The sequence below is a fragment of the Phoenix dactylifera genome, chromosome 18 (assembly GCF_009389715.1).
Source record: "Phoenix dactylifera cultivar Barhee BC4 chromosome 18, palm_55x_up_171113_PBpolish2nd_filt_p, whole genome shotgun sequence".
NCBI classification, from domain to species: domain Eukaryota; kingdom Viridiplantae; phylum Streptophyta; class Magnoliopsida; order Arecales; family Arecaceae; genus Phoenix; species Phoenix dactylifera.
Window position 1 is genome coordinate 4,889,425 of NC_052409.1, and position 21,078 is coordinate 4,910,502.

Sequence of the window (21,078 nt, forward strand, 5' to 3'; positions counted from 1 at the left end):
CATCAGTGCATACTGAAAGGTGCTAAAAGCATCCTTTCTTACAACAAAATGATTGGTTTGCCACTGCTGCTTCCATTGGTAGGGGAGTCACAGGGATCTTGATCCACAAATTGGTTTGATAAAAAGGATGTTGTAATTGCTCTTAAGATGTGAAGAAATTGTGAAGTGAAGCTTGTATTGAAGTTGTGCCTTGTAGTGTGTTTATGCATCAGTTGGGAGGTTGTAATTGTTGCCAATACACCACAAGGTTGTGCACTGTTGCATGTCTTGAAGTTGAGGGTAGCATTGTTTTTGCTACGTCTGCCACCTTTGCTATGCCGGAGTGCAATTCCGGGAAACATTCTACAAAAGAAATGCTTCCCACCAAGGTAATTGAACCATAGGAAGCCAGGGAGATCAGAATCAGATGTCCTCCAAATAATCAGAACAGAAGAAAAAGGAAATCACTTTTCTAAGTCATTTCCTTGCAGAAGATTATTGATGGAAGGTATCTAGAATTAGACAACAATGAATCATGTAATAATCCACACCATGGTGCCAAATATGATTAAGACCCTGTTTGGAAGAGCTATTGGCAGCAGAGCTTTTGGAAGTAGAACTTTCTCAAGCGGAGCTTTTGAAAGTACTTTCGGTATGACAAAATAACTATAAAAGATATTTCATAGTATTATACAACAGAGCATAATAAAATATAATATGTATTTATACATAAATATATGATATAGTATAATAATAATATAATATTGTATACTATAGCATAATAATTTAATATAATATTAAATTATTTAACATAACATATTAATGTATTATAATATAATGCAATATAATATTATATTTATATATAATACAATAATAAAGATATAAAATATTATAATTATTAGCGTAAATTAATTTCTTATAATATAATAAATTTTTTAGCTAGATGATAAAATTGGTAAAATAATTATTAAAGAGATATTTTTTGTAATTGTTATATTTTATCATGAGTATTGGTAAAAAAACAGCTTTTCGACTATGCCTAAAAGTGCTTTTTTGGAGCTTCTTCCAAAAAACTACTTTTAGCTTTTTGAAAAAGTTAAAATAATTTTTCAAAATTTTTACTAAATATCCTTCTTTCATCTTAAAAATGCTTTTGGAAATGGGCCTTAAATCGCCCCCAAAGAAAAAAAGAGCCCACAGAAACACCCCACTGACAGCTGGGCTGGCATCTCTCGTAGTGTACTCCCAGCGTTTCTTCAACGACTTTTCCATGGGTCTCCTCCAAGCATTCCTTCTCGGTATCGTTCCATTGGCTATCATTTTTTCCAGGGGGCATCTCCCAAGTCCACAGGTCGCAGGCGTCAACAAGATCACCCCTGGCCCACAGGCCCGGAAGACCGGCCCACAGAAAACCTAATCCGTGGGGCGGTCCTCGTTCCATACTCGTTAATCACAGCCGTCCGATATACCAAAGGATCGCCCCGCGCCCACTTTTTTTATATGGTAAGCCGAAAGAAGGATAGGCGAGCTGGGGTTTCCTCTTCTGTCCAGGGTTTGGGGTTTTTCGGATCTCCGTTCTACTCCTCCTCCTCCTTTCTGATGGCCAACGGGAGCGGTCGATTGAAAGGGACGGTGAAGTGGTTCAACGGGGCGAAGGGGTTCGGCTTTATCACGCCGGACGACGGGGGCGAGGACCTCTTCGTTCACCAGTCGTCGATCAAGGCGGAGGGCTACCGGAGCCTCGCGGAGGGCGAGGCCGTGGAGTTCGCCATCGCCGAGGGCGAAGACGGCCGCACCAAGGCAGTCGATGTCACCGGCCCTGATGGATCCAGCGTCCAGGGCGGCGGCCGAAGGGATGGATTTGGAGGCGGAGGCGGCCGTGGTTATGGAGGGGGGTACGAGTTTGACGGTGGCGCAGGCAGGAGCGGCGGAGTGAGAGGAGGGGGTTACGGCGGCGGCGGAGGTGGTGGCGCCTGCTATAACTGCGGTGAGACTGGTCATCTGGCTAGGGATTGCTATAAAGGCGGCGGCGGCGGCGGCGGCGGCGGAGGTGGTGCCGCCTGCTACAGCTGCGGTGAGACTGGTCACCTGGCTAGGGATTGCTATAGAGTCGGCGGCGGAGGTGGTGCCGCTTGCTTTAAATGCGGTGAAACTGGTCACTTGGCTAGGGATTGCTATAGCGGCGGCGGCGGTGGATCATGCTACACCTGCGGCGAAATGGGTCACTTCGCTAGGGAATGCCCTAGCGCGAAGTGAGATCTACCGTCTCCAATCCTTCCTTCTCTTTTTGGATCTTTTATATTTTTTTTAGCTCAGTTTTTTGGATTGTTAATGAGGGGTTTTATCCTTTCTTTTTTTTCCCTCAAAATGGATTCTGGAAATGGTCTTTGTTATTTGTGGTCTGTTTCGGTTTTCCAATAGATTGTAGTTTTTGTTGGGGTCTTGTGTTGGGGTTTGGGGAGAACTATACACTCTTTGAATGTGTCTCTCTTACAGCCCCTTTTTCGATATACATATGCCTTCTGTTTAATTGTTTGGTTCCATTTGGTTTGATGCTTTAGTTCTTCTTGATTTATTGGCCTACTAAAAATTTGTCTGTTGCTGTCTTTTTTCTTATGTTCAATTTCATCCGGTGTGAATTTTGGACATATGTGTATGCCTTTTGCAAGTATTAGGATATTTTTAATGGAAATTATTGTCAAGTAGTTAGTTGATTCCATGGAATATGCTGGAGGTGATGCCTTTGCCTTGTGTCTGTGTTCTGCCGCCTTTTCATGCAGAGCTATCATTTTCAATCTAGGAAAGTTGGGGCATGATGTTATTTTGGGTCACCAGTTGCAAAGGTGCTGGGAACTTGAGTGCTGTAAAGTAGGATGTGGGAGAATCATGCTTAAGAATGTTAGGACTGGTTGGTAGCAGTCTTGTTTTTAAATAATATCTCATTCTAGCAACATGCACCATACCGGCCCAAGTCGGACGGTACGGGGCATACCGTACCAGTTCGGTATCGATATTTGGTACAGGTGGCATACTGACACTTGGTATGCCAAAAAAAATTACGTACCGTACCGATACTGTACTGGTGTGGCACCGGTATGAAGTCCGGTATCGAGACGACGGTCTTGTATGCTAGTATGCGCCATTTTTGTAGAGGAACTTGTCGGAACATTAAAAGTAGAATGAAAAGGGAATGTGTAGAAGGCCAATTTTTGCAAGTCTTGCTTAATATCCTTCTTGATCCGCATGCTTCACCTTACGGTATTGTAACACTTATTATTGGCAATGGGATTCTGCTGATAGAAAAACATCAGAGATACTATTGAAGTACATTTTCATATAATATGATCCTTGTGCAACAGCATTCTCTATTGAAGTACAGCTGTATGATTCTGAGTGTGATGGCCCTGGTGTGTTGTTTCACTAGTGGGTTTGTGCGAGCTAATGATGTGATGATTTTTGGAGGGGAAAAGGTGATGGACTTGGTTACTCAAGAGGCTAAGTGATATAGCTTGAGATTGCAAAGATGATAAGTGATTGGCTTCTATGAGAAAGGGTATATTTGCACATAACAATAGATTTTTGAGCATTTCATGAAAGACTTTTGCTGAAGAAGAAGGCTGGGAAGAGAAGGGGGATAGGGAGGCATTGGAAAGATATTATCTTGGTAGGAATAGCCACTAGAGTAATTTATGTCTGCTCCATGGATGATTGTGAAAGGGCAAGCAGCTAGCATGCCTTGGTGAAATGTTGGACTTTCAGCTGTACCTGAAATGGCCAATCTATGACTTTTTTGCATGGAGAGCATAGCATTTCTTAGTGGCTCGGTCCAAAATGGGTTTTCTAGATGTTAGCTTATATTTATAAGACCACTCTCTCCTTGTAATTAAGGCACCATACTGATGTAAAGAAGAATTAATCCTGTGTGTGGTTCAGGTCATGAGAGGGAGGATGGATAGGGTTGGAAGGATGGATGGGGACCATCCATCATTTGGTTCAAAAAAAAATCTTTGGATGGATGGATGAAAAGGAGGGATTGCCTATCCGTCTGGCCCACCAATTTGCATCTTTTCAAATTAGGAGGGCAAAGAAGGATGGATGGAGCATATGAGAGGTGGATTTCTATATTGGCAGAATTATCCTTTATTAATTTTTTGACAAATTCTAACCCATCTTCACTCTTTTTCGAGATGGGAGACCGACACCCCACCTTTTCTCTACTCCAGCCAGCACCCCTCTTCACTATTTGTTGGTTAACTATTTATATAAAATTAATTAACTATTTAAACTAAAGTATAAATTAATTAGTTATATATATAATTAATATATATACATAAATTAATTCATCAATAATTAATTTATATTTATGTAATTTTATATATAATTATAAATTATAAAGATTATAGGTTTATATATTGCCTTAGTTTTTTTAGTATAAATAGGTGTTACAAACTGATAATAATAATACATTTTTATTAAAAGATAGTTTAGTAAAAATGCTATACAAATATCATCCATCCTCTCTTTCATTCCTCTTATACCATACAAAGGAGGAAACTATTCCCATATATCCTTCCATGTTTAACCGAACACACGGGAGACCATCCATCCTCTCCCTAATCCATTCCTCCTCTATCCATCCTTCCTCCAATTCATCCTTCATACCAAACAGAGGGTAAACAAGTGTTGCCATCTTTCAATTTGGTGGAAATATGTTAAACCTAACATAAAAGAAAAATTATCCTACGGAACTGTAGGGATGGTTCTCTCATTTTGGTAGATTTATATTCATCCTTTCTCATCACTTTTTTGGGTTTTTGTTCTACTAACCAAGTAATTAACTTACTCCTAACTGTTGCTTCTCCAAATGTAACTGACTGATGCAAAGTCTTCCTATTTTGGCAGATTTGTAATTCAACATTCTGTCAGTGTTTTTCATTCCAATATCTTTGACTTGATCATTTCCCATATGGAGACTTTGGAGAATAGCTTTATTTGTACAGGCAATTTCTTGTTACCTCTTTAACCCATTGGGCTGGGAGGTTCCAATATTTTTTTCCCATTTCTTCTGAGAAAGATAACATTTTTCTTTCAAGAAAAAATCTTTCACGCTGGTTGATGTTTTGGTTCGTTGTTGGATTACATCATACTTCAATCCTTGATGGTTGACCAACAAAAATAATACTTTCCTTGGCATGCTGTACTTCCATTCCATGCCTATAAAGCTTCTAAGGTAGTGGTCCAAACAGGTTAGATTTGGGTCAGATTCAAACAAGACCTAAACCTAAAGTGACAAGGAGAGCTGGTTTGGATTTTCTTAAGATGACATGATTTTAGGGTAAGAGATTATGATTAGGATAGGCTCATTTATGATCATTTGTCTATGTTTGTGATACTTGGTATAGTCTCAAGCTGATAGAAACTGATGCTCATAGCCATCTTTACCTATTAGAAGTACTAGTTGTTATAAATTTGATGGTTTATCTATTTGTAACTATTTGGCAGGTATGTAGTTTCTCAGAAGAAAAGAAATCTATAATGCTCATGTATGAAATCTTTTATCAGATATCTTTTTACCAATTTGATTCCAAATGTAAACATCTTGCCCAACGAGCTTACTGTTTTTAACATCATGATCTGCACTTGATTATTTTCTTAAGAACTACTGGTACCTTTTGTAGCCTATTTCAAGGTTGAATCAAGTTTTAAATCTGAATATTCTCGATGTGTTTTGGAAAGGCATTTTAGGATTTAAAACAACTCTCTGATTTTGTTTAGAGAGAAGAACTTCGTAATTTAACAAAGAGCTGCTGAATTTCTTGTTCCAAATATCCTTATGGAGTTATGTTTGAACTGAAAACTGGAATAGAGTCTGTGATTTACTAGTATATTCTACGTGTTCAACCAACTTTTTAGATATCATATGTTATTTGTCCTGTTTGAAGTTCTGAGGCTATCCCAGTTCTGTCGCCTGCTAGATTGCATGACTAGATAGAGTGGGTAAGTGGTCCTGTTGATGGGACTTTTTTCAGCTTGTTCTGTTTGGCAGGTAACGTGTTCTCACTGCCTGCCTAGAAGATGAAAAGGATGAACAGTCATGAACTGCTTTGGTACCTAATCTGGTGTTGAGCTTATTATGTTTAAAGAAAATGTGATTTAGCTATTATAGAGAGAGTTTGATCATCCAGATTTAATGGTATAAGCAAGTATTCCGGTCTTGGCTTCTCCAGCCCTGAGTGACTAGTAGAAGTGTATGAACAAAAAGTTTTGAAATGCAGAAACAACTGTCTGGTCATCAGGCTGTCTTTTGATTTTTAAATGGATCAGATCTTGTGGTCATTTTTCTGGGGTTATATAAATTATTGTTTGAGATGTGCATTGCATGCGATAGAAAGTATGAATGATTGTAATTATCCTAGTAGGTCTTGTGAGATTAGACTATGTTGAAAGAGTTCAGGTTGATTCCTGGCTGAAAACATATGCATCATGAATGTGGTGTGTGCTACTGCCATACTTGAGCTCTCTTCCCCGGTGTTAAAGAGGAGTGCACGGTTCATGAGGGGTGTTTGGTACTACATTAGCCTCATATGAAGGTTTCAGTCTCTGGCCTCATGAAGCTGAATTCAGGATTACATATTAGATGCTTGCTGTATCATCCACATAATTTCATGCATACGGTTATTGAGAGTCTGAGATATCAGATACTAAAATTTATGCGGATGATGATTTTTGATATCCTGGAATTCGTGGGATTCCAATTTCAATAGCATTTGCAATCCTTTCTACTTACTGAACTTATTTCTCCTCTGATGTTCACCAACGGATAATCTTCGGCTGCCCAAGTTTTCTTCTCGTTCTCTCACTGCCCGCCCATGCCTCTTGATTTTCTGTGTAACTGCAGTCAAGAGCAAACTTGTATGATCCTAGAAGTTGAACTGGGCTTGTAATTTGGTGTTTGTAAATATCTTGAGCCGTGATATCATGTGTGGTCCTTGATAAAGGCCATGTCATTTGCCCATGGCAGTTAATTCCTGCTCCTACTGTTAAGGGTGGGGAAGCTATCCTTTTTCCATTTATTCTTCTGTGATACCATGCATTTTTTCCCTCTACAAATTCTTATTTAAAATAGGGTGAGAGATTAAGTTTTCATGACTCCAAATTACTGGCCTCCCCTTTTAGGGCTGCTTTTGTATCTGCAAAAGAAAAGCTACAGTGTTTGGTCATTAAGATCCTTATTTCTTCTTGTGCATGGTAAGTCCATGCGAGTGCGAGAAGCAATCGTTGTTCAAGATGTGGATCAGAACATCCTTCTCTGGTGGTATTTAGTTGATGGTCCAAGCATGAGATGCTTGACGCACATTACAAGTTTAACACTTGAAGTTTCCGATGCGCCTTCCAGCGAACCTAGGTCTTCTTGATTAGTATGATGATGATACACGCCGATTAATGATTCTATTGTAATGGCCTGCAGGACTTAGTGAATATGTTTGGCCATGGTTGATGATCCCAGCATCGGAAGCCGGACGGACATTACAAGTTAACAATGATCATTGCAATCTTATTTGAAGTTTCTGATGCTTCTTTTTGTGGTAAGTGAACCTAGGGACTTCCTGAATCATATGATGATAATACTCAGTGATTTATGATTCTACTGTAATTGCCTGTGATACTCGCAAAATATGTTGGCCCATGCTTGATTAGAAGCAGGCTTAGATCGTCTTCAGCAATTTGATTGATTGGCAACAAATTATGGGTCATTGTGGGGGCATGCAAAACATTATTAAGCTTGAATAGGATCGATGGCTGATTCTAGTTCTTTGCTTCTGATTAGAAAAGCACAGATTAGCTACGGCAAGTAAAAGCACTATTAGGATTTTTTGACAATTTACTAAAAGAGAGGTGGAAATTTAAATGTGCTATTCGGAACATTAAAGAATACAAGTTGTTAGGTCTGTTGACATGCATTATTGACATGACCTGCACCGATTAGAATTTTATCATATACTCTTTGATGGTTTAATAATAGCTCTCTCACAATTACAGATTATTTGGACAAGGTGGAAACTGAGTTTATTATTTATACAAGAGATGCAAGAATACAGATAAATAGTCATTAAATTAAGCAATGGCAGGTCAATTAAGCAACAAAAATAGATTAGATTTGGGCTTGTTTTGGGCAATTTAATAGTCAGACTTAGATCTGATTCTGAGTATGGCCTGGGGTAATGATGCCATCACAAATTTACACATTTCCCACATTTTTATCTACTATTTGTATGCTTAGACTTCAGAAGTTTGCATGGCCACTCCTTCGCAGCCTTTTCGTGTGCCCTTATATGAGCAGTGCAACAATTGGGCTGGTGCAATAGGTTGCTTCTTCTAGTCCTGCATTGTCTCCCAAAAAGGAGCCAGACTCAGCCTTATGGCAGTTTTACTTCAATTAGAAGTAAAGAAATTTGTGAAGGGGATGGATCATGTATTAATATCGCCCATAGACCATGACAACAGGTGATGAAGCGATTTGCATAAATTAGGATCATCAGCCAAGAAAGTTCGATTAAGATAATATAGTCAAAACTAAAGCCATTCACACCACTTGCACCACTGTCAGAAAAATAGCGAGTTGATAGGAGGCAACACTAGCAGCACACTTTATATCTTGATAACTGCTAGCTTTTTGTCCTAGATATGAAGTTGTAATTTTCTATGCAAACAGACCACCAAATGTTTTGAGGTCAAGCTAAATTTTTTGTGTCTTGACAGGATTTTATCGTCCGTCCGCGCTCATACATTCGGTAAGCAGCAAAGAAAGAGATTAGGGTTGTTGATTCATCTTTTTATTGGCCTATCACTTCTTCTATCGTTCATAAAGTAGAAAGGTGATAAGGGAGCCAGGAGGGTAAAACATCTATCTTTTTGCTTTAATTTGTACTCTCTGCATGGGCTTTCCGAGTCAGTAATACAACGAAATGGGGAATGAGAGGAAGCTTTTGGAAAGAAGAAAGGAAAGGAATGGCGATCGAGAGACAGAAAAGCTTCATCCCTTATCCAATCCATTCAGCTTTCCACGACACCTACAGATTGCTTCATTGATCAATTGCTTACGTAGAAAGTATCATAAGATTCAAAATGGAATGCAGTATACCCTTTAATCTGCTTCGGAGACTGATGAAGTGGGATATAGAGTAACTACATTGACTATTTGAGTGATTAGATAAGTAGAAAACAGTGTCAAGCTACTGTCAATTAATTATTCTTGAGTTTCTCCATACATTCTTTGTTCCACCGTTGGGCAATGAAAATTAAAACTGGAAGCCAATTGGATATGAGGCTATCTTCGAGTGATTTATTAATGCCCTTGGTATGCGTCAACCATCCTAATGATTCTAAAATAGTCAGCTCATAAGAACATTTAATATAGCAGTAGCCATAGTACATGGTTGCTGCTCTCGCATTTGGACGTCACATTTCAGCCATAAGCTAGAGATTTAGTTTTGTAGTTCTGTTAGTTGAAATACAATTTTCTTGAATCAAGTATGTTGCTAAGTATCACGTAATAGTGAACCAACAAAAATCAACCAATTAGATATAGTACAAGTTTGACTTTGGAATAAATCAACCTATAAAACAAGTGAAGAATAAATTATCATTCAAATATATATTTGGCATTTCTGAGGATCTCAACCCTAGTCATGAGAAAAGTCCAAGAAGTTTCACCATTCAATAATCATATTAGTAGCGAGCTAAATACTGACATAATAACTTGTTTATGGAACTAAACTTTCCTTCGATTGTGAACAACATGAGAATAAATTTTGTAGTCTGTTTGATCCAATGCTTACCCCACTTAGTCCATGAAGTCAAGTTGATATTATCAAGTCATGTTCTCTAACTTAAGCTTGAAGATAACTTTGAAGTCATTTATGCTTGACTTGTGTGCACTTGACTGCCATGAAATACGCACTATAAAAAAACACCCACTTGACTGCCACAAAGCACGCAGCCATGCGTGCTTTATATATATTTAAACACACATACATACATACGCTGCATGCACACATATCTCTATATAAAATCGAATACATAAAATCACCTCTATGTAATTGAATTCACACTTTTCCATATGCATAGGTTGAATCATATCCATGCACCAAGAAAGGTGTCATGTCTTGTTAACAACTTGTCAGCTTTTACCTGCCTACATGCTGTGTGAGTCATACTCAAAACTCAATCTTGGTGTATGGATATGATCCTATCCATGCGACGTGTGGAAAGGTGAGAATTCAATTGCATGTAAACGACTTGCACATACATAGGCATATTTGTTGATTAAAGTTGCCTAGTTGTTAACAAATCCTAACATGTATTTGGTCATGCAGCATATTTGTTTTAATTAATTGAAAGGTGATAGGGTTAATTAAAAGGTGATAGGCTGATGGTGGAACCACACCTCACAAAACAATTCAATGGGGGGGGTTTGATATGGATGGGAGAATCCAATGCCTTGCAGTACGTGAGGTTGTAATCGTAATGGGGCGCAGGCGACCTGATGCGATTTTTAGAAGGTCAGCCGCACGCGGGTCCCACTATAACGTCAGACCGGGTCCCGCCTTCGTATCTCGGTCACGTGACGATTGAGTTGCGCCTCCACGTCTCACCTACGTCACCCTCGTCATTTTCTTAACGTGAAGGTGACGTGAAAGGTTTTCGCCGCAACCGCTTTTATTCCGGCCAAGATATTTGAAAGCGTTGGAGATGCCATCAACCAAAATTTAATTTTAAATTTAATAACCATTTTTTTAGATATTGATCTTAAAATTTTGTTATTTAAAAATCAATTCTTAAAAATTAAAATTCTTGTTTTCTTTCAGAACTTTAAAGAAATAAAAAAAAAGTGATAGCAAATATGGGTCAACATATTGTATAAAAAAAGATTGTGAATCGTAATCTTTTATATGTTTTAGGATAGTCTACTACAAGATAAAAATAAACTAAATTTTAATTGATTATTATTATTATTTTTTTGATATAGTTGTGCTTAACCAAGCTCACTCCGACTAATTTCTACCGTTACATTATTTTAATAAAATAGTTTTATTAGTATAAACTATATTACTATTTAATAATAATATATTTAAATAATATTTAAAATGATATGAAGCATGTATTAGGCAACTAGCTGAAGTTTTTTTTCCGAGAGAGTTTTGGTGGAAAAATCCATCTAAGACAATTTATTCAGATCCACAATACCTGGGAGAAGAGTATGGATATCGAAATATCTCCCAGTATATAAAATTTAGACTTCAAACTTAATCCAGCAAAAATTAAATGATCTAGGCACGGCTCAAACTTGGTAAGTTTACTAGATAATATGGTTCATATCGAGCCAAATAATTGACAACTTTTCTGGAAATAAAAATCTCAGAACAATCCAACTCTAGGAAGAAGAACGGAGAGCTTGTGGTCTCTCTTCTTTTAACTCCAAGTAGAATGTTAATTAGCTTTCCCGTTTGAAAGGAATCAACGGTCCCTCGCCCTCTTGCCCACCATGCCCTTGCTTCTGTTCGTGACGACCGTCCTTTACCCGGTCGGACAATTTGAGAGCGGATCCTTAAAATAGTGCCACGTGCACAGACTACCAATGATTTAGTCCCACGTGGCTCTCATTCTCGATGCTCTCCCATTTGAATGAACTTACTTTCAGAAAGCTAGCATGGCCAATTGGCCGTGTTACTATTTTCTTCTTCTCTCTCTTTTTTTTCTTTTTTTCTTTTGGAATTTTTGTGCAGTGCGGGAAAGATTTTATTTGCTCATTACTCCTCTTTGTACGTCCCTCTAGACTTTATAAAAGATTTCTTACCAAGCTACCTAAATGAAAGAAGGAAAACAAAAAACAAAAAAACAATATATATATATATATATATATATATATATATATATATATATATGTATGTATGTATGTATGTATGTATGTATGTATGTATGTATGTGTGCATGCATGCATGCATATAATTCAGAGTCAAAACAAGCAGTGCAGTAGTCCTGATGATTATTAGGAGCAAGAGCATGCGTGTAGCATATAATGCAAATGGGCATCTTTGCCTATACACTTGTCCATTGGGTCAATACGAACTCCCAACTCATCTTTGCCTAGAGAAATGCTACTGAGTTTATAGACTTGTACGCAAATATGTGAGAAAATTGCACCAAAATTCAGGAGCTGCTTATTTATCTGCAATTGAACAGGTCGTAAAATGGAAACTAGAACAAAAGCATTACTTGCATAGAATAATATGTTCTAACAAGCTCTACAGTCTTACGAGTCGTGTCCGGGGCTAGCGTCGATGAGGGTCTGCAAGACGACCCTGATCATGAGTTGATGATGGACCCTGCGGCCCAGAGGGTGGATGCACCTGTGGCCGACCTCTCGGATTTTTCCCCATGAGGATTCTTGCGTGGAATTGTAGAGGGGCGGCTAAGCCGGCCTTCATGTCTTCCTTTAGGCGGTTGGTTCAGATCCATAGTCCAGAGATCTGCCTTCTCTATGAAACACGACTATCCGGTAGTGGACTGGATCGTGTAGTACGCCGGTTTGAGGTCGACTGGGAGTCATATGTAGTTGAGTCCCAGGGGCTGTCCGGGGGTATTGTGGCTCTGTGGAAGCGGGGTGGGGCTACAGTCGATGTGTTCCATAACTGCTCCCAACAGGTCCTGATGATTATTTCGGCACCTAACGCCGCACCGTGGGTCCTGAGTGGTGTGTATGCTAGCACTGACCATCAGACCAGGAGGGTCCTGTGGGATGAGCTCACCCACTTAATCGCTCAGGGTCTTCCAACGGCGATAGTGGGTGATTTTAATTGTATCTTGGAGGGGAGTGAGAAACGTGGAGGTAGGGCTTTTTCTGACACTGTGGATAGGAGGGAGTTTCAAGACTTTCTCTCGCGAAACGGCCTAGTGGATCTAGGATTCTCTGGCCCGCAATTTACTTGGTGTAATAACCAATCTGGCCAAGCCAGGGTGTGGGAGCGGCTCGATAGGGCTATTGCTTCCTCTGACTGGCTTACCAGATTTCCGTCCTACAGGGTTAGTTATCTACCCCGGATTGCTTCGGACCACTGTCCTTTGTTGATTTCGACTGTATCTGGTTCTTCTCACCAGTGCCCCTTCCGCTTTGAGAAGGTTTGGTTGTCTCTCCCTCAATCCTGAGACATTGTCCGAGGAGCTTGGAGTCTGCCGGTTCGTGGTAACCCCATGCAGAGGGTTTCACGTAAATTGGAATTGACTAAGCGTCGGTTACGGCGTTGGAACCGTGAGGTAGTGGGGGATATCTTCAGGAGGTTGGAGGAGGTGGAGGCTGCGATTGCCGACCACCAAAGTAGAGAAGACCAGATGGGTACGCTCCCCGAGGCCGATATGGTCAGCCTTCGGGGTCTCCTCGCCACTCACCACTCGATCTTGCGGCAACATGAGATCTTCTGGAGGCAAAAATTCAGAATTCAATGGGTCAGAGAGGGTGATCGAAACACTAGTTTCTTTCACCGCTCTACGAAGATCAGGAGGCAAAGGAACATGATTCGATCCTTGCGGGATGAGCAGGGTCACCGGGTTGAAGGCGATTCGGCCATCACCCATATCCTGCTTGATTTTTTTCGCTCTCGTTGGACGGAGGATTGTGAGTCCGATCCTGCCGGTCAGCTCCCGAGGGCTGCTTCCCAAATCAATACGACTGAGAACGCTATGTTGGTTCGTCCAGTGACGGAGGGGGAGGTGCGTGAGGCTATCTGGGCACTGGGTGCGGATAGGGCCCCTGGTCCAGATGGTTTCCCACCTTTCTTTTTCCGGAGATACTGGGGTATCGTTCGGACTGCAGTGGTGGAAGCGGTCTTGTGTTTTTTCAATCAGGCAGGTATGCCCGACGATTGGAAAGCCACATTTGTCACGCTTATACCAAAGCGTCAGGACGCGGCCGAGCCGAGTCATTTTAGGCCGATCAGCTTGTGTAATACTTTATACAAAGTTGTGGCAAGAATACTGATGGATCGTATGAAGCCCTTCCTCTCCGGCATTATCTGTCAGGAGCAGGGTGCTTTTGTGAGGGGTCGGAGTATCTCCGACAACGTTATGGTGGCCCAGGAGATGATGTGGGATCTTCGACGGGCCTCGCAGCGGCGGAGTTTGATGGCCGTCAAGCTAGATATGGAACGAGCTTATGATAGAATCAGGTGGAGTTTTCTTAGGCTAGCTTTGGAGAGCTTGGGGTTCCATGAGACTTGGATTGGGTGGGTTCTGGGGTGTGTCCGGGGACCGAGGTTCTCTATCTTGGTCAATGGCTCCCCATCTCCTTTCTTCAGTTCTACTATGGGGCTTCGGCAGGGATGCCCGTTATCTCCGTATCTATTTATTATTTGCTCTGATGTCTTGTCTCGGGCATTACGGGCTGCGTGTGCTGCCGGTGAGTTGGAGGCCTATGTCCCAGCTCCGGGGGCCCAGCCGATATCACACTTACTATTTGCCGATGACTGTCTCCTCCTGACCCGGGCTCGCGTAGCTGATGCTCAGGCTATCAGGAGGGTTTTGGGTGCCTATTGCACGGTATCCGGTCAGAGAGTGAATGGCCAGAAATCCTCCATCTCCTTTAGCCCTAGCACATCACTCAGGGTTCGACGGGGGATTCGGAGGATTCTGGAGATGCCTGAGCAGGATGGGACCTGGACCTATCTGGGTGTTCCGATCTCGGGCAGGAGACTGCGAGTTTCTGAGTGCACCGGGATGGTGCAGCGGGTTCAGAGCAGACTAGAGGGCTGGAGGGTAGCGTCCCTGTCTATGATGGGCAGAGTCATGCTGATTCGAGCTGTACTGGGCTCCATGCCCATCTATCTTATGGCAAATATGGTGGTGCCAAGGTCTGTTTTATTGAAGATTGAGCGACTTCTTCGGGGCTTCTTATGGGGCTCACATGGAGGGGGTCGTGGCGTGCACATGGTGGCATGGGAGCGCATCTGCCTTCCCCTCAGGGAAGGTGGTCTAGGGGTGGTATCTCTCCTGGAGAGACGAGAGCTACTTCTTGCCCAGCATGCTTCCCGTCTCATCCTGGAGCCGCAGGGGCTCTGGAGCCGGATTATGACTATCCGCTATGGGGGGCAAGCCCGGAGGGCTGGGCCCGAGGAGGGCGGAGATGCTCCTTTCTATGGCGTGAGATAGCGACGTACTTGCCATTGGTGTCGAGTCACACCCGATGGCTGATAGGCGACGGACGTAGCATCGATGTAGCTGGTGACCCATGGGTCGACGGCCTCCCGCTGCGGCTTTGGCCGACTATGGTTAGTGTCGAGGCTGGGGAGGGTCTACAGGTTTGTGATCTCATGACCCCCGGGGTGGCTGGTTGGGATGAGACTCAGTTGGCCCGTTTGTTCGGGCAATCTTTGGCGGAGCGGGTTCGCTCACTACCGTTACCACAGAGTGGCGGACCAGATGTACGTGTGTGGGGTTCCTCAACCAGATCCAGGGTCAGGATGGGCGATCTCTCCCATATCCTGCGGCAGGATTATGAGCCTGGCCCGGATTTTGCCTGGATCTGGCGATTGGGGCTTCACCCGAGGGTCGCGTTGTTCCTCTGGAAGGTGGCCTGGGACCGTCTTCCTACGAGAGCTGTACTCGCAGGTCGAGGAGTGAGGATCCCATTGGTGTGTGGGGCTTGTGGTGTGGCCGAGACGGTGGACCATGCCCTGTTTCGGTGCACATGGGCTAGGGGCACTTGGCGGTTGGCAGGGGTTCCACCGGTGGTATGGCGATGTAGGGACCTGTTCTTACAGGCCATGCGTCAGGGATCGGAGTCCTTAGTGCTGCGTCAGGAGGCTGTCCGAGCTACCTGTATTGCCTACCAGATCTGGTTGGCCAGGAATGCTCGTACCTTCAGCGAACGACGTATGTCGCCGCGATTTGTTGTCGAGAGTGCCCGCGCTCAGGCGGCGGAGCTGTGTTACACTATCCCTGTTGGAGGGACCTTGATAGCTCGGGACACCTGGGGTTCCCACTCTGCTTCGACAGCCTCTCGTACGGTGTTTTTCACCTGGGAGCCCCCACCCCCGAGTTTCCTCAAGGTCAACTTTGATGGGTCTGTTTTGGATGGTGGCACGCGGGGAGGCGCGGGTTTTGTTATCCGGAACCCGTGTGCCAGGGTTGTGGCTGCCGGTGGCAGTCAGTTATTTGACACTTCAGTTCCCAGCACGGAGCTGACAGCAGCCTGGGCAGGCCTTCGCCATGCCCGGTGTGTCTTACGGGCTAGGTCCATTATCCTGGAGGGTGACTCAGCCACCATTGTCAGTTGGATCCAGGGGGGTCCAAGGCGTGGCGGGTGTGACCATCCCTTGCTCCGTGACATTTGGGTTATGGCGAGGGATGGATGGGCCTTTCGGGCCAAGCATATTTACCGTGAAGGTAATGGTGCTGCGGATTGGGTAGCTGCGTATGTAGCTTCTCACTCCGGAGGCACCTTATGGAGTGGCGATGGGGAGTTGCCTTTGGCACTCCGAGGTATTTTATTTTCTGACTTTATTGGGTGTATCCGGTCTCGTCAGGTCTGATCCACCCGCATTAGCAAAAAAAAAAAAAAAAAAAAAAAAAAGCTCTACAAAAACTAATACGACAATCGAGCTGATATTGCAATAGCCTTCATCTGCTCAATAAAACCATATTACTACACTTTGGTTTATGCTTATATTAATTTGTAAGCAATGCTATGTTCTAGATGGTCCAGGGTGATTAGTGGGTCGTATTTTTTGCATGGACGAATAGTTAATCTTCTTTCGACCGTTGAATTGCACTTCTTATACATCACAAAACACTCCAAACTTCTTTGTTTATATAGCTACATAGATCTCGAAGTGAACATTCATGATCCAATAATAGATTCATACGATGGAAGATGAATCCTTCTTCCACACGAAAGATACGACCTTGTCCCTTGCGAGCTCATCTTTTTCCCTCTTCCAAGGGATAGAAACAAGTAAGTTATGAGCTTGACATCAGCCTTGGCTAGAAGTAGTTAAGTGTTTGAAAGGTAAGCAAGACCATAGATTTGGAATATAGTATGAACTTCACTTAGACGGCATTGCCCACGTGTCTGCCAATCATGATCTTAGTGGCGAAAAAAAACCTAGATGTACAAAAAGATCTTAATACCTACAAATTACATTTTGCATGACTTCCCTCCCGGCCAAAATCATTTGGTCTCTCTTTTTTCACCGCTCTTGAGTTTGACCTTCAACCATAATTTTCTTCGGTGTACAAACTGTACCACAGAGTGCTGTACATTTTTAGATGACAGCCATTAGAAGATGAATGGATATCAAATAATATACACAAATACACATTTATGAACCATTTTATTTGATAGCCATCTATCTCATGAGGCGGTCATCTAAAATACACAGCATTCTGCGGTGCGCGATCTATGCTCTTTGACCTTTCAGTGCAACTCAATTTTAAATTCACAATCAAAATAAACTCTGAGGTCATACTTGTCATGTTACCATGCAAAAAAAAATAAATAGATATGGAGGAACTAACTCCATATGGAGCCAAAGAAGATAACCCCTTCCTCCTCCAATGTTATATATATAGGTGGCGGCCACCATCAATTTAACCACCATTGTTCCTCACTGCCATCTATCACCACTCTAAGCTACTGCTCTTCCTCCCCACCTTCTCTCCTCTCCAAGAGTCCCCTGCCACCATTTTAATTAACCACCATTGCTCCATTTCCCACGACTCTCCTCCAACCTCTAGTTAGATAAAGAAACCACTTATAAACCCCAAATGAGTCCATTCTTATCTCCCTCAAACTCCATTCTATCCCTCAGCCTTCTTCCCCTCTTCTTCATATGTAATTTACCTTATTTCCTCCATTCTATCATTGCATTCTATTTCGTTTCAATTACAACCTGAAATTTAGTAACGACTCGGGTTCAATATCTATATATGTATGTATGTATTCATGTATGTATATGTACATTTACTTGCAGGGATGATAGATTGCACCAAGTTCACATTCGTGAACAACTGTGGCGACACGGTGTGGCCTGGGGTGCTCTCCAATTCCGGCAGCCCCAAGTTGGATTCCACCGGCTTTGCCCTCGCCGCCGGCGACTCCCGTGTCCTCATGGCCCCCGCCGGTTGGTCCGGCCGCTTCTGGGCCCGCACCGGCTGCAATTTCGACAGCGCCGGCCGCGGCTCCTGCGCCACGGGCGACTGCGGGTCCGGCCAGGTGGAGTGCAACGGCGCCGGCGCCGCCCCCCCGGCGACGCTGGCGGAGTTCACCCTCGGCGGCGCCGAAGGGAAGGACTTCTACGACGTGAGCCTGGTGGACGGGTACAACCTGCCGGTGGTGGTAATTGCCGGCGGCGGGTGCGCCGCCACCGGCTGCGCGGAGGACCTCAACCGGCGGTGCCCGGAGGAGCTGAGGGTCGGCGACGGCGAGGGGCGGCGTGCCGGAGCGCGTGCGAGGCGTTCGGGAAGCCGGAGTTCTGCTGCAGCGGGGAGTTCGCCAGCCCCGCCACGTGCCGCCCGTCCGTGTACTCGGAGGTGTTCAAGTCCGCGTGTCCCCGGTCGTACAGCTACGCGTACGACGACGCCACCAGCACCTTCACCTGCACCGCCGGCGACTACTCCATTGCCTTCTGCCCCGGATCCAGTCCCAGGTACGTAATATAATTATTACAACAAAAGCTTTTTTTTCTGATTTTTTTTTTTTTTGGGTTAAGAATGGGATGATCAAACTCAAATTTGACCATTTTCATTTAGGATTCTCTTCTTTTTCTCTAGTCTTATTTAAATCTTATCTATCAAATAGTAAGTATGGGTTCTTTACCTTTCAGTATGTCGTCATTTAAAGTACAATACTTATAAGATATATACGTTCCATTTATTGATTAATTTTCTTTCTTTCTTTTCTTTTTTTTAATGGAAAGTAGCGATAGTTGCTGTCTCCTTATTCTCTGAAAACTTACTCTGAAAAACTCCTACATCGTTGCTTTTTTAAAAAAATAAATTTATTCATTGTTTTATCTTTTATTTATCTTTCTTTATCACTTTGTTCCTATTGAAGGGGTGAGAACAGGAAAGAGAGCAGGAGAGAAAAAGAGGCTTTGTTCTTCTTCCTCTTGCTTCTTTCACTTTGTTCTTTCCCCCACCATGCATGGTGGGGATGCACAGTTTTGGACGCTAGTGGGACGGGCTTGGTTGAGTATAAAGTGTTTTAGAATTAAAAAGACGGGTATATTTGGGAAAGTTGGATTCCATTTTTTTTCAAGAAAAAAATGCTATTGATCTGGTTAGGAATCAAATAGATCCATTGTACTAAGCTGATGAACTACGGGTTAATAATTTTAACAGTCAGAAATCGACAAGAAGTACTTCACCGAAGACACCAGGAGAAGTGCTGCAAGACGGCTCTTGGCTCGCAGAACTGGCCACTGGAGAGGCTCACTCAGGGAGGGTCCCAATAGTACTGCAATCCTCGCTGATCACTGGAACCATTACTTGTCTCCTCCTATTCCTTTTCCTCTAATGCAGAACAGTATATTTTCTTGGGGGTATAGACAATGGCTCATTTTGATTAGGTTGGTTGATGCAATTCAATTGGCACCTGTCATATATACTTGTAATTTAACACTATGGTATGGTTTAGGGCTGTTAGATTTGATTTCGTGGATCGATGTGGTGCGGTATGTGTTATGAATGATTTTTGTTATGGTGACGATCATTTGATTTGGTTTACTTATATGTTTCATTGTAAGTATCTTTTGCTTTGTGAGTGGTGAACCCATTGGAGGTGCCCATGGGCAACAACCATGCCAACTTGCACCCAGGAACGTCAAACCATTTTGTGTTATGAACTAGATTTGAGACATGCTAATCAACGGATATTTGGATCACCAATAAAATAGTATCATAGGTGTATTTCTAATTTAGGACAAAATGAAGGAACGATTCCAGCAGCAAGAACAGCCAGGCAGACACTAAATTAACTATGTAACAATTTAGGACCTCACCCAAAATAGCTAGCTGGAAGTTATTATTTGGGTTTCTTAATTCTGTATAGATACCCAAGATCTACCTAATGAATAATCTATGTGGAACTAAACATATGCCCGCACGAATCTTCACAAACTGCTTCTTGGAGTATCACATATTGTCAATTAGGAGGCACGGGTTCAAATCCAGGTGGTGGCAACCCAACCATATTCATCAAATGTTATATGCTGTCAATTAGGTTCGAGCAAATTCGATTTGAGTGGATAGAAAGTTCAATGACCCTATTCAGTTGGATCAAGGAAAGACTGTATGATACCACCTTAGATATTTTCTTTGCTGAAGGTTCTCTACCAAGCTTCAAGATAAGCTATACCAATTAGAAAAGATAATAGATCTTGTTAAGGAATAATAGTTTCATATTGGAAACGTTAAAAACTTTTGTGGTGCTTATATACTCTTAGACACATCCATCTAAATGCCCGAGTTTTTAGAGAGAATATTTACATGGTATCAGAATCCACCATTCCTTCTTGCCTATCGAAACCTCCATGCTGCTACTTACTAATCCACATATCACCTCTCATTTTGGGTTCTACTTTTTGGTCTCTACATGTGAAGGGAGATGCTGAAGAATAATAGTTTAACATCGGTTGAGGATTCTTGTGGTGCCTACATACTTTTAGAACCATCGACTTTAATGCCGGCCAAGGCTGATTCCTGTAGATACTTTTCTGAATTTCTAATTGAGGGGTTTAGCCCTTTCGACTTGGGAGAGATCAAAGTGAGAATCAAGGTGGTGGCACCTATCTTATTTTCAGAAAAATAAGTTAAAATTTTATGCTTTCATGCAAATTAGGTCATGAGTTAGTCCTTTGTCAATTTCCTGAGGTTGGGTATAGCTTTAGACAGCACTTAAGCAGATGTCGCTTGTAATTCTCTGATGGGGTCACCATGTCGCTCCAATGCTCTTGGGAGCAGGCGATGGAGTTCAAATTCTCTACACCCTTCTTGCATAGAACTGATAACCTATCACAATATGGATGACTGACCAATGGAGCGGTGCTT

At 42.6% G+C, this 21,078-nt stretch overlaps 1 protein-coding gene and 1 pseudogene across 1 annotated transcript; both read left to right on the top strand.

The window, feature by feature from the left end:
* Positions 1–1,481: 1,481 nt before the first annotated feature.
* Positions 1,482–2,530, top strand: LOC103720621 (glycine-rich protein 2-like). Its single transcript, XM_008810421.4, has one exon. It carries the CDS (start codon positions 1,579–1,581, stop codon positions 2,233–2,235), a length of 657 nt encoding a protein of 218 aa, XP_008808643.2. The 5' UTR covers positions 1,482–1,578; the 3' UTR covers positions 2,236–2,530.
* Positions 2,531–17,574: 15,044 nt separating this feature from the next.
* On the top strand, positions 17,575–20,043 carry LOC103720616 (annotated as a pseudogene).
* Positions 20,044–21,078: the final 1,035 nt, after the last annotated feature.